The sequence below is a fragment of the Elaeis guineensis genome, chromosome 3 (genome assembly GCF_000442705.2).
Source record: "Elaeis guineensis isolate ETL-2024a chromosome 3, EG11, whole genome shotgun sequence".
Taxonomy (NCBI): domain Eukaryota; kingdom Viridiplantae; phylum Streptophyta; class Magnoliopsida; order Arecales; family Arecaceae; genus Elaeis; species Elaeis guineensis.
The window spans coordinates 106354129-106370511 of NC_025995.2; the positions used below are offsets into that span (position 1 = coordinate 106354129).

Genomic DNA, 16383 nt, shown 5'->3' on the forward strand with positions numbered 1-16383 from the left:
GAAGCACAGATCGAATAAAGGTCAAGATCAATCAATAGAGTTCATTAATAATGGATTTGAAAGATACTTGATATGGCCAAATCAGGTTGATATACAGCACGGATATCAAAGCGGCTTTGGGTCATATTGTTGGAGTCAACATGAGTCCCTAGAAGATGAAGGTATGACTCAGTACAAGATTCATAGATCTTCTTAAAGAGAGAAAGTCGGTCATGAGAGAGAAAGTAGAGAGAGAAAGTGGAGAGAGAATCTTCGTATCTTTCAGAAGAGACAATCATAACTGAGATCATCAAAGGTCATATCAAGATGATTCAATATGGATTAACTATGATCAGTTGCTATAAATTTCGAATAAGAGTTGGATTGGGATCTAACCTACTTCATGAATTTCGAAATGATTCTAGATCATCTTATTTTCATCTCAAGTTTGTCCTAGGATCCATGATGCAGTTAGAGAGAAAAAGAGAGAGAGTAGAAAGACCCTAGACAGAGGAGAGAGAGAGAAGAGATAGAGAGAGAAAGAGAGCTTTTCTCTCTCTTCTTCTTCTTTCTTTTTTTCTTTTATTTTCTTTTTCTTTCTCTTTTCCCTTTTCTTGGCCGATCAAAGGAGGAAGGCTCGATGGTTTGGGAGTTCACGGTCGGATGACCGACAGCAGGTGGTGGCATCTAGCAGACAGCGACGGAGCAAGGGAGGGCCGGCAGCAGGCCAAAAAAAAATAAAAAAAGTCAAAAAAATAGGGGACCGCCCCCTTTCTTTAAATTTTCTCCGATCATTGGTCGATCACCGACGACCATGACCTTCGAAAAAAATAAGTAGAGAGATGGAGGTCCAAACCTAGGGGTGAGACGCTGCAAAAGACGGCGTCGATGGCCGGAAAAGAGAGAACAAAATTCGGTCAAACAAGGAAAAAACAGAGTTTTTGATTTTTTGGGATTTCCGACGAACCCGACAGCCGGCGGGGGTGCGCGATGCCATGGGAAGGAGGGGAAGGAAGAGAGGAAGGAAGAACGGGGCTTACCTCCGACTCCGATGAGGTCTCCAGCAAGAATTTGAGGCAAATACAACGAGGGTGTCGGCGGCTTCAACAGGAGAGTCCGGGAGAAAGAAGAGGAAGAAACTGGTGCTCGTCGTGGCCGGCCAAGGAAAAGGAAGGAGAGGTTTTATAAGGCTCTTCCTAAGGTTCTTATTTGGCCTAGGAGACCCTCTTCTAATCGGGTACGGAGAAGAAGAAGACTCCCATTAGGAGTCTTCATTCCATTTTTTTTTTTTTTTTGTGGGCTTGGTGGGCGTAATCGGGTGGGCTGGTTATTTAGAACAGGGTATTACAGTTATTTTTTTAATAACAAAAAGAGGAGAAGGCAAGGAACATTTGTTTAAAGATGTGGCCGCCAAGGAGAATTTTTATTGGTAGATATCATAGTATCTCTCTCCCCCCCCCCCCCCTCTCTCTCTCTCACCTGCTCAATTAGCTCTCTATGCATCCTTTTCATGATGTCTCTGCTAAAAGAACCTCCAGTGGCAATGCATTCCAGGAGGAGTTATAGACACAAAAAGAAGAGAAGATCAGATATCAGTCATGCATGAATGCCCTCGGTAGAATTAAGCCACACAATGTGACCTATGAAGCTCCAGCATCCTCATCTGCTAAAGCATGTTGAAGTGCTTGGAGATTGCATATACAATTGATGACTTGAACAAGAACAGGATCATTCCACCAAAAGCTTTAAGAGTTCTTGATAATGGTTTGCATGAGCTTTCTCTGTATGAACTTTCACCTGGAGTTGAGCCCAAGCCTTCTAGAATCTTATATAAGATCTAGTTCAGATGCTTATTTAACCACATACACTAATAAAGTATAAAGCAAGCAAACAATGACAAGGGTAAAGATACTCTTTTCATATGACATGCATACAACTTTGACAGGTATTTTGAGGCCCTTGTCTGAAATAATCTAATATGCAGATAATGTTACACAAATGTTTTCACTCCTTGAGGCAGAAACATGAGTTACTGGTACTCTAGACCATGTTTCCTTGCTAAATTTTTGTCAATCTCAGATCAACACACTTCTGAAAACAACTAAAAGGAGAGTAGATCATTGTACAGAATATCCTAGTGACTTGTAAAGTTTAAAACTTGGACTTTCCAAGCCTAGTTTCTTTGATAATCTCCTGTCTATTTCATCTCATAGAACTGCAAAATCTTGAATGAGAGGGTTATTTGCAATCATAATACAACAACAACAATAACAAATGATGGCACTTTGATTTCGGCTCATTACCAGGTCTTCCCTCCCTCCTATCATATCCATACATGAAACCCAGGCACCTGAAAAGAGAGTCCTATGCAGCACCCATTGCAAACTAATGCACCATGTCAACTGATTTTCATCTCTTTATGCTCTGCTAGTGCTAATCTAACTTAATCATTAAGACAATATTTTTACTGCTATCATTGATATAGGATAAACTTCCACATCTCTTTTCATTTATATTGATGCGAGCATGCCTTTGTGGCTGAACATTCTGACTCATGATGCTGGTCTGAATATGCCCTTTTCAAGCATGCATGCACGCACGCACACGCGTACGCACACACACTAAAGGAGGGGGGAAAAGGAGAAGTGCCAACATGCGAAGACAAGACATCTTCAAAAGCAATTTCTACTACACACACTCTGCTAATGCCACATGCAAACAAGATGACAGAAAAGAAATATGGATTTTAGTGAAAACCAATCAAAGTTATATGCTGCAAATGAGTTGATTCAAACAATAGAGTTAGCATATACACTGCTGCAATGCCAAATGCAAAGAAAGATGAAGGAGAAAAGATATGTATTGCAGTGAAAGACAAACAACATTATATACTGAAAAAAGAGCCTTGATTCAAACAATATAGTTAATCAGGAAAAAGAAGAAGAAACAAAATTTAAGCAAAAGGGCAATCTTGTAATGGCAGAACAGTGTGTAGAGGAGGAAACCTCTTCTTTTCAGCATGCTACACAACTGACACAAAATATCATCATGTACTTGTCATAAAATTTGAAAGTAATTCATGTCTACAAACCATTTCGTCAGTCAAAAAATTATCCGTAAGTTTTGGGCTTCCACAAGAAATTAGCAGATATTCATATTTGTACAGCCCAATGAATAATTTTCAGAAACAGCTGTTTAATTACACATGACTTTTTGAAGCTCATGTCAGAAAAAATAGTCTGCCAACATTTAGCAAGAGATTGTGCCGCACAGGGAGACTTCAGTGAACCAGACACAGCTTCATGAACATATAATTCATGAATAATACATTACGTAAAGCTCATGTATGCAAAGGTCTACTTTTGTGTATTGCTGAAGCAAAAATAAGACTAATCCAATGAAATCCATAATTATTTAGCAAATAATTCATAAATAACATTGACGGTACTGGAGTCAACTCCAGATAAACCATGCGCATGGTTACTCCTTTATGCATGTTATACAAGAGCTACAATCATAATTCACCAACATTTATTCATTAAGGAACAGTAATAGCCAAAATAGCATACAACAGTTCAACACAATTGCCATCATTTTCTCATATGCACCCAACAAACTAAAGAGTTGGAACGTTCTAACCTCAAACATAGGAAAGCAACTTGAAGTAAATAACAATATAGACTGAAAGAGATGCTACTGCACATATGTGCTGCCAGAACAAGAGCGCCGAAGCTTCCTTGACAGCATAACCCCTCAAGCTAGCAATGGCCCCCAACAGTATAGCACTTGGCGTTGTGTACTGCAACAAAAGTACAAAGCAGTACATTTGATCTCCTTGAACCAAAAAATTCAATTTGTCTGCCAAAGCAACCACACCAATCCCCACAAGAGGAAGCACCAATAGCCTTGCTACAGTGATCCCAATCATAGTTCTGGTACCAAGAGCTGAATCATTAGGACCTTCTGCAAGCATTCCCCCAAGAATCAGCATCACTGAGGGAACCACTGCTCCTGCCAAAATTTCCAAACTATCTGTGAAGAAAGAGAGTGGTGCATCAATCCCAAATACAAAATCTTTAAATATGGGAACCATCCCTACTATAAGCGCCAAAAGAGAAGCAATGGTTGGAGGCTGCATAATGTGTTGGATTGGAGTCTCTTCAGCCACAATTCTCATCCGTCGAACAACCTTTGGCTCTGCCAAACATCTAAGGGACTTCGGACTGCTAGGCCCTACACCAGCACCTCCTTCCTCAGTTAAATCAAGGTCTGGAAAAGTGTTCTGCGACGAGCCCGAAATGCTCATAAAGACTCTAGCAATAAATGGTGTCTTTGAATGTGCTGTCGCCTTGTCTACCATCCCAGGCCATTCAGCTTCATGAAGCAGAGGTCTGCTAATATTACTGGTGTGTTCCTCTTCTATCTCGTTCTCTGCTGAGACTATCTCATAATGTCGCATAGGTGGCTCCATCATGTGATAGACCAAGGTGTAAACAAGAATCACTGCAACCCATTGGGCAAAAGAGACATAGGCGATGCCCGTCCTATGGCAGTCTGGTCCAAACGGGTGGTCTGAGCTATGGCAAACCGATCCAACAATAGCAATTGGAAGATTCCCAGTGTTGCCGAATCCAGTCATGATCACAGTAAACCGGAAGAATTGGGGCGGCGGCCGGCATATGATTGCAACAATGTAACCAAGAGCGCAGCCTATGGCTGTGCTGATAAGCACGTTGACAGGCACAAACCACCAGCGCAGTACATCATTAAGAGTGACCGACTCACCGAGGTGGACGAAGATGAGGCAGGGAAGGAAGAGAGCAAAGACAAGCTTGCTGAGGAGCTTGAAGGTGGCTCTTGGCACAATTTGGGTTTTCGGGTGGGCAAGTATGAGGCCAATGACCGTGAGGCACAAAAGCTTCATCAGGGGCACCACGGCCGACAATAAGTCCTCATGTCGGTTTTTCATTTGATCCATGGCGGCGAAAATCATTCTCCCTTTCTCGGATTTTAGGTGATACTGGAGATGGGTTTAAGACTTGTTGTAAAGATTTGAAGCTAAATCAAAAAAAAAAAAAAATCTCAGCTTTGCACTTGAGCATCAAAAGCTGGGGTTTTTCCTCGGATTCACAAAAGGTTCTAATTGCAAACGAAGAACTTTTGATCCCAACCACAATAAAACTTCCAAAAAACACGACCCCGAAGGTGATGACAAGATCTATGTAACAGGTTCTGGAGATTTCACTGAAGATATTAAAATAAAGATGAGAGAAACCGGGAAAGAAATAGATCTTTCGTGTAGTAACAGCTGATTTAGATAAACGAGCAATGAAAATTTAGCAGCAAAATCACAAAATACTAAGAACTGAGGCAGCGATTTCGTATCGGAATCCTATTCAGAGATATACATATACACCAAAGAAAGCAAGAAATTTCGAAGAAAAAACACACGAACAGCACATCAATTGGATCAAGTAGCTTGTGGAAGCTTACCCCACCATCAACAAGAGGACGATTCAAACTTTTTTTGAGGATGGAAGATTCAAACTTTTCTTCTTGGCAAACTGGTTAGTTTCGACGCAGTCGCCAATAAAGATCTTTGCGACGCCAATAAATGGTGATCCAAATCTCCCCAATAGAAACCCACAAGGTCGGAGCCTCCTTTCAACGTTTCACCCGCTCTACTTCCCATTTTTAGCCGCAAATCGGGGTTCGATCGCAGAACGTATCGCTAAGTGGCGGTGACGACACCCGAACTCGGACGGAATTCTCGTATAATACGGGCACGGAATAAAATCGTCACGGCCGTCCGTACGGAATCGGATGGTCAAGTTTCGGATTCAGGGAAGGCATCACCGGAAATGCACGGTCGGGATGTGGAGCCTTGAGATGATGGAGGTAAGAGTACCGGGAGAAGCCACGAGTAGGTCAACCTGGCCCACCAGCACTTGGAAATGTGCGTTTGTGGATCCGCTGGTTGTTTGAGCGCGGAGTGCAGCTTCATGGTCCTGCACGTATGTACAAATCTTCGCCATCCATCGAACCCGCGTGTTTTGTTGGAAAATCATTTACGTCTGAAATATATATATATATATACAATAAAATTAAAAAAATAAAATATCACAAGTCCAATTTGAATCTCTTCTCTACTTGCAGCCATCAGGTATGACGGTCTAAATGGGTTCCAATAACTTCGCCGTATTATATCCACATCATATAAGTCTTAATTTCTTATGCTTCTCACACACGTCACTCATATGTATGTTCCATGAGATTTATCTATTTTATTTGGTGACATCAGTTAGTTGACATATAGGGAACGGGGTTTGCTCAAAAAATTGTGAATGTTACCTCCCTTTTATTTTAGGATGACAATGATGACATGTAAAATCCCCTCTACCATCCAAGGATAAATTTAGAAAGGGGGGGGCGGGCGCGAGGAAAAGAAGATGAAATGTACCCCTTCTCTGCACCTAAAATAGGATATACGTTTGGATTCTTTCATGAGCCATATGCCATGTTCATTTTTAGCATAAAAAAATATAGCAGATACATGGAACCAGCTGGCTAAAGAGGAAAGAATCACTATAAAAATGGTGCATTTTGTAGGTATCCCTTATCAAATTTTCACCAATGGCAATTTAATCTTTCGATGAGCCACATCAACAATCAACAACTGAAAATTAATGAGCGATGGAGTATTATAACAGTGATTTCCACTGTGGTCATTGCCCCTACCCCTAAGTCGATGGTGAGTCAATTTCCTTTCTAAACTCTAGCAAATAATCTAATTTGGTAAATAAAATAAAATAATAAAGGAAAAAGGGAAGGATCTACCTATATAAGTTCCAAGGTATTACAAACAAGAAGGTAAAAATCCTATTACCAACAGCACAGCTAAAAAGGATCTCGTCTCATCTTTAGCCTTTTTTCCCCAATGGCAGAGAAACGAATCCTTCATGTGAGTTGGTCACTGTTCACGGCGGCAGCCGCCCGATAATTGAGAAGGATGGGCCCCATGTGGATAAGGCCCCGGGGGTCCTGGGTCCCTGGCAAGCTACCGGCCACTCCTGCTGCCATTGTCCACCTCGAATGTCCCGTGGGTCCAACGTGGAAAGGGTAGGTCGGATTTTATCGCTCTCTTCTTCTCCTTCCCCGAACGAGAGACTTCTGGTGGACCCGATCAGGTCATTCCATGCATCCTTTGTGAGTTCCAGCATCCTATCTTATCGTCTGGTTGACATTGCACCCTTCACACGAAAAAAATGATTGATTTTTTTTTTTTTCCGCAACATCAATTATTGGGTCATATTTTATATAGCTTTCAAAATCCTCCGATCTTTTTCCATTCACACATAAGTCATATTTTAAAAGCAAATACGATCCAATGATTCGTGATGCAAGAGAAAACCAATCATTTTCTGCACTAAAGATAAAATCCGCAGCCGTTTTGATCTATGGATCTTTCATAAAAATTTGACACGTCTCCTTGCTATCATAGTGGCTCCTATAGACCTTTCATAACAGTTGGACACGTCTCCTTGTTATCATGGTGATTTCCACGTTGTGTTTCGATCAGGATATAACTTCACGAGCTCATGGCTGATAAATCAATATATTATTCGAGGCAATGTTATAATTCAAATTATTTTTAGGTCTTCCTTCTGACTGACCCATGTTTGCGAAGACTACAGTGCCCTCGTCGTGCGATCCTGCCTGTGGAACGAGATGGGCAACAAGCCAATGTAATGTAATAAGGACTACAAAAGGTCCAAATTTGCTTTTAAACCCCCCGCCCCCCACAAACAAAAAGTCTGAATTTGCTAAAAACAATTTTATCAATATACACCCATATTTCTAAACTTTCTACTTAACACATAAAGGATATGTTACTCCATAATTTATAACCTTCATGTACTTGTGTTTTTATTTATGCTACAGAAAAATGTTATATCACGTTAACGCGTCCTTCTGTTTTGTCCAACAAACCTAGTGTGGAGTGTTTAGGCCGAACCACTTCCATGTTTCTCTTTATTGAACAGGGCCCACACAAAGGGGTCGAGCAGTAGCATCGGCCCATGATATGCAATAACTTAGCCGAAAAAACAAAAAACAAACACAAAGCTTGAACAAGAACAATCATGACACACGAGGGTTGCATTGTAGGACAATTATTATTTCTCAAATAAAGAGATCCGGCTCCTAATTAAGAGCTTTTAATACTTCATACTAGTTCTTTTATTTGGTAACGTCAGTTAGTTGACATTAGAGGGAACGGGGTTTGCTCAAAAAATTGTGAACGTTACCTCCCTTTTATTTTAGGATGACAATGCGTCCTTTTGTCTTGTCCAACAAATATAGTGTGGAGTAGAGCCATTAAAATGGACAACCCATAGAGCGCCTATCCTTCGTTAGCTGAGCCCATTAAGATTGAGTCAAAAAAAATATTTTTGATAAACAGACCATCAAATAAACAGTCCAATCTTAACCCTTACAAGTGAAAGACTTAAATGGACCGATCCTTATAACTCATCAAAAAATTAAAATAATTATAAAATTATAAAAAATAAAAAACTCTTAAATATAATACTTCATCAAATAAATAAATAAATTTAATCCCTACATCAAATTTTAAAACATCAAAAGCAAATATAAAATAACTTCAAAAAATTTATAATAATATCATAATCTTCATTCTCTAAAAGAAAAAAACATCACAAACTAATTAAACTCTACAAAATCAAAGAAACCAATAAGTAACAAATATTGTTTAAATAATATTGAGTCCAACCATTGAAATTCAGTCCCTATTCTCAATTAGAATATTTTAGGTAATTTTTAATTAAAATATTAGGAAAAAAAAAGATTGCTTAATAAAAAGTTAGTCATGTGACTGACTTTAATATTAAACCCCCTTTTTAACATTTAACAATTTATGTAATTGTATCATTTTTTTTAAATAAACGAGCTGATCCGTGGTCTAGACGGGCCAGCCTTCATGGGCCAGGCCATAAATGAGCTGAGCTAAAAAGCCCTTTTGTTAAATGGGCTGTCAAAATACTAGTCCAGTCCTATTATTTTAAAAGCCTAAATGGGTTGGCTTGCGAGCCATGATCCATTTTGACAGCTCTATATATGAGTAACAAGATATCATAATTTCTATCGAAAAATTATATAGACCAGCACCAGATAACTTCGAAGCCTTTCTCTGAATCCTATGTCATCCCGATCAACATTTCTGACCCTCTCTTTCTTTTGTTTGTGTTTTTTTATGTTTTTCTGATATAATGTTTTTTGTTTGACATGATATTGCAACGGAAAGTAATAATGATAATACAGGATGTGATAGTTGGACAACAGGATGTCATAATCGCTATCTAAAAGTCATATACGGCAGCACGAAGTGACATAGAAGACTTTTCTACATCCTATGTGATCCAAATCGATATTTTGGACCTCGTGTTGATTTGTTTTGACATTCACAACTTTGTTTGAATTATAATTGATATGGGAAGTTAATAAAAGCTATCCAAATGTGATGTCCTGCAGCAGTAAGTGAATATCCTTCCTTTGCATCTTATGTCATCCTCATGAGTATTTTTGGGCTCCTGTTCTTTTTTTTTTTAGACATCTTATTATATTTTTATGACATCATAAACTTTGTTGGACATATCATTGCATAGAGAAGTAATAACGGCGACACAGAAAGTTATAAACCAACTACAGCACATCATAACCATTTTCAAAAAGTAATATAGACAAGTAGGAAGCAACACATTAGCTGAGGCTACATCCTATGACATCCTAATCAAGGTTTATGACTTCTATTTTTATGTTATGATATCATTTGAAAGGTAAATGCAACAAAAGTAAACTTTTTATTGATTAAAAATTTATTACATAGATTTTTAAATAAGAAGACAGCAAAAGGAAATACAAAAAAGATGAAGAACTAGTCTTCATCCGAAAAAAAAGCCCCGATCTCTTCATCACTATTCTCAGATTGAAGACGCGATAGGTCAAACTATTGGACCTTCCATTGCAATCGTGCCTTGCAATCCTGAAACCCTTGGATAAAAGCGCTCAAAGATGTCTTGAGGAGTTTCTTCTAAAAATCTACCGTATCCTTATACCGATCGATGATTCCGAATGGAACATCGACATAAACTTATAATGCAATGTCGGAAAAACCCCCTTTGCCTCCGGGCAAATAAGGGTCCGCCCCAATCCCCACTAACCCAGGAGAAGGCTGGGCGTGGGCACAAAGAAAAGGAGCCTGCACTGCTGTTGGCTCATGTGGAGACAGAGCGAAGAGAGAAAGATCTGGATCTGCAATCCTCGGCCTTTTGGACTGCTACCGTCTCGAAAATTTCCACTTCTCCTTGACGGCCAACTTGATGGCTGCAAGAAATGGCTTCATTTTGAAGACAAAGGAAACAGAGTCTTTCTGCAACAAGATAGTTTGTAGCACTAGCAATTGATCTGGATGGAAAAATGGTCTACTTATAGAGATCACCGATGGCCTAGATCGGATCATCGAATCACCAAATGTTACCACGTGGTAGGCATTGGGAACCACATCCCTCGCAATCGTGCATCGCATCCTTTCCAGTTCAAACTGCATTGGATGAATATGCAAGGCGACTTTCGGGATCCTCTGACATTTGACAATTCATATATCTTCTTTTCAAGTCATAATTACTTGGCTCCTCAATCTCTCTTCCTTGATTATTAGGGTCTATCCAAGTCATTAATTCGTAAGTATTTTATGGTATCTTTTTTTAATATGACATCATGTATAGTTTAAGCTTTATGGCATCTTGTATTGTTATATAACATCCTGCTTTTTTAAATTGACTACCTGCATTAGTTTTTTGACATTCATTATTATTATATGACTTCTTGGTGCACGATATGTCAAAATCGAGTTGCTTGTCCTAGTCAGTGCAACAGAAAGTAATAAAGATCACACAAGAAGTCATAAACAAGTAACCAGATATCAAAATTGTTATCGAAAAATCATATAGAATAGTACCAAATAACACAGAAGCCTTTCTGTTGCATCCTATGATATCCTAATCAAAATTTATGATCTCCTCTTCATTGTTATGATGCCGTGTAGTCTTTTTATGATAGAGCTGACTTGTTATGACATCCATAAGTATAATATCACTTTTAGTTTTATGTTTATGATTTCTTATTGCATGTCATAATTTTCTATTAAATCATCTTGCACAATATGATACCCAGTTGTGCAATATGACATCCTAATTTTTGACTGATGAGGCAATCCCTTTTTTTATAGTCAGCGTGATCGAACCATCATCAAAAGGCATTAAGTGTGAGCCATTCCCTATCTTTTCAAGATGATAAAATATCATTTACTCCCCCGTCTATCCAAGAAAAATGGAGGGAAGAAGAGAGAAATCTTTTCATCTTCCTCTATCTGCTCTCTCATCTTGCACGACTGTTTCCTCTTCACTCTGGTGACCATCATTTCCTTTTTTTCGTCATCAGCATTCTCTTACTTCAGATGTCTGAAAACACTTGATGGTTGGTGGCGGTTTTCAACGGATCAAGACCACATTTTAGGATTTCGTATGTATCCTCCTGTCATATCTCTTATATCCCCTTCGCTTTTTCCTATCAGAGAACGAGGTGGTGCAGGAGATCCCTTATTGTTCACGCATGATCCCTAAAACTTATTTGTTAAGAAGGCATGGAGGAGAAGGCAAGAATGAAGATGAGATGAGCGAAGGGAACACAGCTCTTGTTGTGTATGATGGAGATGATGCCCCTATATCAACCTCCGAAAGAGAAGTAGAAGAAACAGAAGAAGGTAAACCATTATTATTTCCCAATAATATAATTAAAACAGCATTCTATGACATCCTATTTATCTTTATGACATCCTCTTGATTATTATGATTTTCTCTGATTCTCTACAATATTCCATATGTTATTATGATGTCTTATTAGTTTGTATGACTTTTTGTTGATTTTTATGATATCCTACTATAATGAAGATATCCTATTGCTTTTTATGACATTCCGTATATTAGTATGACTCCCAGTTGGTGGTCATTGAATTATTTTTTGCAGAAAAGCAACTGAGCAAGTCGAGAAAGCTCCAGATTAAGAAAGGCAGGGCTCCTCAAATTTATAAAAACTTGTGCAAGTCAACTGTTTACGTAGAGAATATCTGCAAAATAGAGTTTTTTGCTGCACATATAGATATCATGCTTAAGACCTCATTTAGTGCCTTCATTGACATGGAGCCTATTGTAGTGAATGGGGCACTTCTATCTGATATTATAAAGTGCTATGCAGGAGGTGATGCATTCATTTTTGGTGGAAAGACAATAAGGTTCATTGCGGATGAAGTTGCATTTATTTTGGATCTTCCATGCCATGGAATTAAAATGATAGGCAACAAGAATAAGGGGAGGCTCTTCGAGAGATTTGGGTTTAAATTGGATTTGCATCATAAGGAACTAGAGAACTTAATTTGTGAGCTAAAGTCCTCAATGAGAAAGAAGGACATTGAGGATACTGTCAGGCTTTAGCTAGTCTACATGCTCACCATATTTTTGGCACCCAAGTCAAACCAAACGTGTCCAAGATTTCTGATCCCATTCTTGGATGACCTATCGCAACTCGTAGCCTTTGCATGGGCTGCTCCATTAGAAACTTAACTCTTCATATGCTCCCAAAGATTGTCAAATGCTTGAGGTTCGAGGAACCACACCAATCAAAGAGGTCTGACAAGGATAGGAGACAGCCCATGCTCTTCGATTGTTCAGCAACCCTCATGGTAATAACAATTCTCAATAAAATTTCACTATATTTAATATTTTATTTATTTTTCTATAGTCTGATTTGAGAAAATGCTCATGAGCAGATGTGGTTCTTCGAGCACACCAATATGAGAGTCCTAGCTGACCCTACAAAATTATCGAGATTGTTGAGGTGGCATGACTGCCATAAGAGGATACACAACAAAAAATTCAAGGTTGATAATGCTATATGACCCCCCCATAGGAGCGGTGGTTGCTCAGTCCCTTTGTACCAAGACTGGACATGCCAAGGAGGAAGCACTGTGCAATGTATACACAGCTACAGACAGAAAATGAGAGGCTTTGACAAAAGCTGTGAAAAAAGAAGAGAAAGCTCAGGCGCATGTGCATGGAGGAAAGGAAAAAAATATGGAGAGAAGAGAGATGGAGGAAAAGGAGGAGGAGGTGACAAAGGAGGAGTTGACTGAGATGGAGTTGCCCAAGGAAAAGGGGGAGGGTGAAACAGATGAGATGAAAAAAAAGGAAGAGGAAAAGGAAGAGGTGATTGAGAAGGAGAAGCTGGAGAAAAAGGGGGAGGAGGATAAGGATGAGCTGAAGGAAAAGGAGGAGGAGGAAAAGAAGGAGATGAAGAAAAAGGAGGAGGAAAAGGGGACGGAGGTAGAGGAAAAGGAGGAGGTGACTCAGAAGGAGTTGGAGGATCAAGGGGAGAAAGAAAAGGTGAGGTGAAGGAAAGAGATGAGGAGGAAAAGGAAGAGGAGAAGGAAGAGGAGGTGAAGAAAGAGAGGGTGGTGGTGAAGGAAAAGGAGGAGAAAGAAAAGGAGAAGGTAAAGGAAAAAGAGGAAGAGAAAAGGGAGGAGGTCAAAGAGAAGGAGGTGGTGAAGGAAAAGAAGAAGGAGAAGAAAAAGGAGGAAGAGAAAAAGGAGGAGGTTAGAGAGAAGGAGGTGGTGAAGGAAAAGGAGGTGAACAGAGGGGTGGAGGACAAGTCACAGTCATTGATATATTCACTCGTAAAGAGGGTGAAAAGGAAACGTTGGGTGCGTAAGACCTTCCTGACGGAAGATCCAATGTTTTAGATTGGACAGTCTAGAAAAAGAAGCAAGGCAATTTCCACATCTAAAGAGGTTTTTCTTCTTGATATATTAGGATTTGCAGATACAGAACCAATCCACACATCTAAAAAAAAGGAGGCTGCTGATGTATCAACTTTGCCAGACAAAGAATTAGAGAAAGATGAGGTGGCCATTACATTCTGCCTTGATTAATTATAAGATGTTTTTGCTACATTAAATTATGAATGCATGCATTTTAAGCTGATATTTTAATGTAGTTTGTTATCGACCGTATTCCAAATTTTTAACCAAAAGCCTTGTTGTCCAAGGAAGATGATACTATCATCAGCATTTTTTCTAAAAAAAAAAATAATTTGTGAGTCTTTTATGACATCCTCTACTCTTTTAGGACATCCTATTAAATTTTTATGACATCTTGTATTGTTCTTTGATATACTCTACTGTTATGACATCCTGCATTAGCTTAATAATTTTTTGATAGTAATTTATATCATCATGTATAAATATATTTATATTGTTGAATAAAATAAATTTTTTTCATTTCAAAGAGGTTGCTTACATCAACCGTCATCAAGACAGCATCACGAGGTCTCACATTCATGACCTACTTTTCGATGATATGATTGTTGATGATGTAAGAATTTCATTCTCATATTATCATTTTATGACATCCTATTTTTATTTTATTTCTTCATGTTACTATTGTATGACGTCTTGAATGGTATTTCTCACTATTTTTGTTTTACTATATACAATCGCTTTCTTTTTTCATGGATGGATTATTGATGCTGGACAAGCATTTATGTTTCAAAATTGAATTGAACGGTCAGACGTCTACCATAAGTACCTCCTATCCCCTTTCATGATAGTTGAGATATGTATTTAGTCAGAATCAGCACACCATAAGCTTGCTGGCACGGTGGGGCAAATGATTTTTAATGATATTAGTGATCATAATAAGGAGTTTAGGTTCCTTTTCACCATTATCAACTCAGAAAACCTCCACTGACATCTGGTGGTAGTTGATATGGTGCAAAATGCTTTCTCTATCTGAACTCCTTAAAGTGCAACACAAAATACAAAGTCAATGCCAGAAAGTGGCAAAAGATTTTTGGAAGAATGTTCCATATCTCTAATGACAATGCAAAGGCATAGAAATGGAAGATGGAGGAAGATGGGGACTGTCCTTTCCAACCCCTTGGTTCTCTAGACTATGGCCTGTACTGTCTAAAGTTCATGAATTTTCTTGCTCACAAGGACATATCACAAAAATGAGATTTCATAGGAGATGACATCCTTCCATACCAGTGGGAGCTTGGAGCAAGAATCCTAAAGGAGGGGATCGCCCAGAAAGTGAATGCTGCGATTGATAATGTTTGAAATAATCGAAAAAAATAAAAATTTTATATCTTTAAAGTATTTTTTAAGTTTTACATTTGATCTTTATGTTCGTTTAACAGTCTTCCCAAATTATTGTGTCGATATTTTTTACTGAATGTTTGGATGTGAATAAATGAACTGCTTTTTTTAAGATTTAATCGCATTTAAATAGGAAGTGTATATGACATCCTGCTTTAGTTTTATGACTTTCAGGATAATACATATAATGTCCTCTCAATATATCTGACTTCCAGAATAGTATATATAACTTTTTATGCCTTTATATGATATTATATTGATTATTATAACTTTCTGATGCCTTATATGATTACCACAACTATATATATAATTTTTTGTGAATATATATGATACTCTGAAAATTATATATAACTTTCTGTATCTTTATATGATATCGTATTGATAATTATGACTTTCTGATGCAGTATATGAGTTTCAAAATAATATATATGACTTTCTGTAAATATATATGATATTTCAAACAGTATATATGGCTTCCTATATTTTTATGCGGTATCATATTGATTATTATGACTTTCTCATGTCTTATACAATTCACAGAACAACACAAATTTTGCTCTAACTCATAAAGCTGTGATAAAAATTGACAATAATGCTCTATATACAATTTAATTATTTCATCTCTCCTGTGTTAATTGGCTACATATGTAGGCATCAAATTCATCCAATAATGGATCAGACGATGGTTGAGTAGGTTCACTTTATTGGAGTATCTCCATTACTTCATAGGTAGTTTGTCTTTTATCTTTTATCCGGCATGTTATAATTTCCTTCAGTAGATGGATCACCGAATATTTTATTCATAACTCTTTTTGAGTTTTTGGACTTCTCGACACTGCTCTTTAATCTCTTCTTTCTTGGCTGACCCTTTGTGCTGATATTATTGAAATCTCGAATAACAACTTATGAACTTGATTGTGCTGAACAGTTGGCATCTACTGCTTTTCTGAATAATAGAGTTAGATCAGCCATCATCAAGTTAAATGCATCTTCGAATATCGAAACAACTTCTGCAAGCTTCATCATTCGATGAGTCATCAAAGCATACCTATACGAAACAGCATTGTATAATATGAAATAGGATGTCATAGTTATAGATGGGACATCATAAGAACAAT

At 38.2% G+C, this 16383-nt stretch overlaps 1 protein-coding gene and 1 long non-coding RNA gene across 6 annotated transcripts in view; both read right to left on the bottom strand.

Moving 5' to 3' along the window:
- Positions 1 to 3499: 3499 nt before the first annotated feature.
- On the bottom strand, positions 3500 to 5672 carry LOC105041163 (protein PIN-LIKES 2). Of its 2 annotated transcripts, none has more exons than XM_010918015.4 (2): positions 5473 to 5672; positions 3500 to 4999 (listed from the first exon to the last, which is right to left on the bottom strand). In XM_010918015.4, the coding sequence occupies exon 2, from the start codon at positions 4970 to 4972 to the stop codon at positions 3620 to 3622; it is 1353 nt and encodes a 450-aa protein (XP_010916317.1). In that variant the 5' UTR covers positions 4973 to 4999; positions 5473 to 5672; the 3' UTR covers positions 3500 to 3619. The 2 variants fall into 2 exon arrangements, with proteins under 2 accessions (XP_010916317.1, XP_019705098.1); XM_019849539.3 differs by having other exon boundaries at positions 3500 to 5037.
- Positions 5673 to 6651: 979 nt separating this feature from the next.
- Positions 6652 to 16383, bottom strand: part of LOC140856567 (uncharacterized) — a 41139-nt gene continuing 31407 nt past the window's right edge. For 2 of the 4 annotated variants that reach the window (XR_012139909.1, XR_012139905.1), the window contains one exon: positions 10207 to 10380. This is a non-coding gene — a long non-coding RNA (uncharacterized lncRNA). Of the gene's footprint in view, positions 7230 to 10206; positions 10381 to 15878; positions 16314 to 16383 lie in introns of those variants that run through there. The other 2 variants (XR_012139904.1, XR_012139903.1) reach the window with 2 other exon arrangements.

Bases quoted from the DNA above. Each gene is read 5' to 3' on its own strand.
- LOC105041163 (XM_010918015.4), bottom strand. From the start codon at position 4,972: ATGATTTTCGCCGCCATGGATCAAATGAAAAACCGACATGAGGACTTA.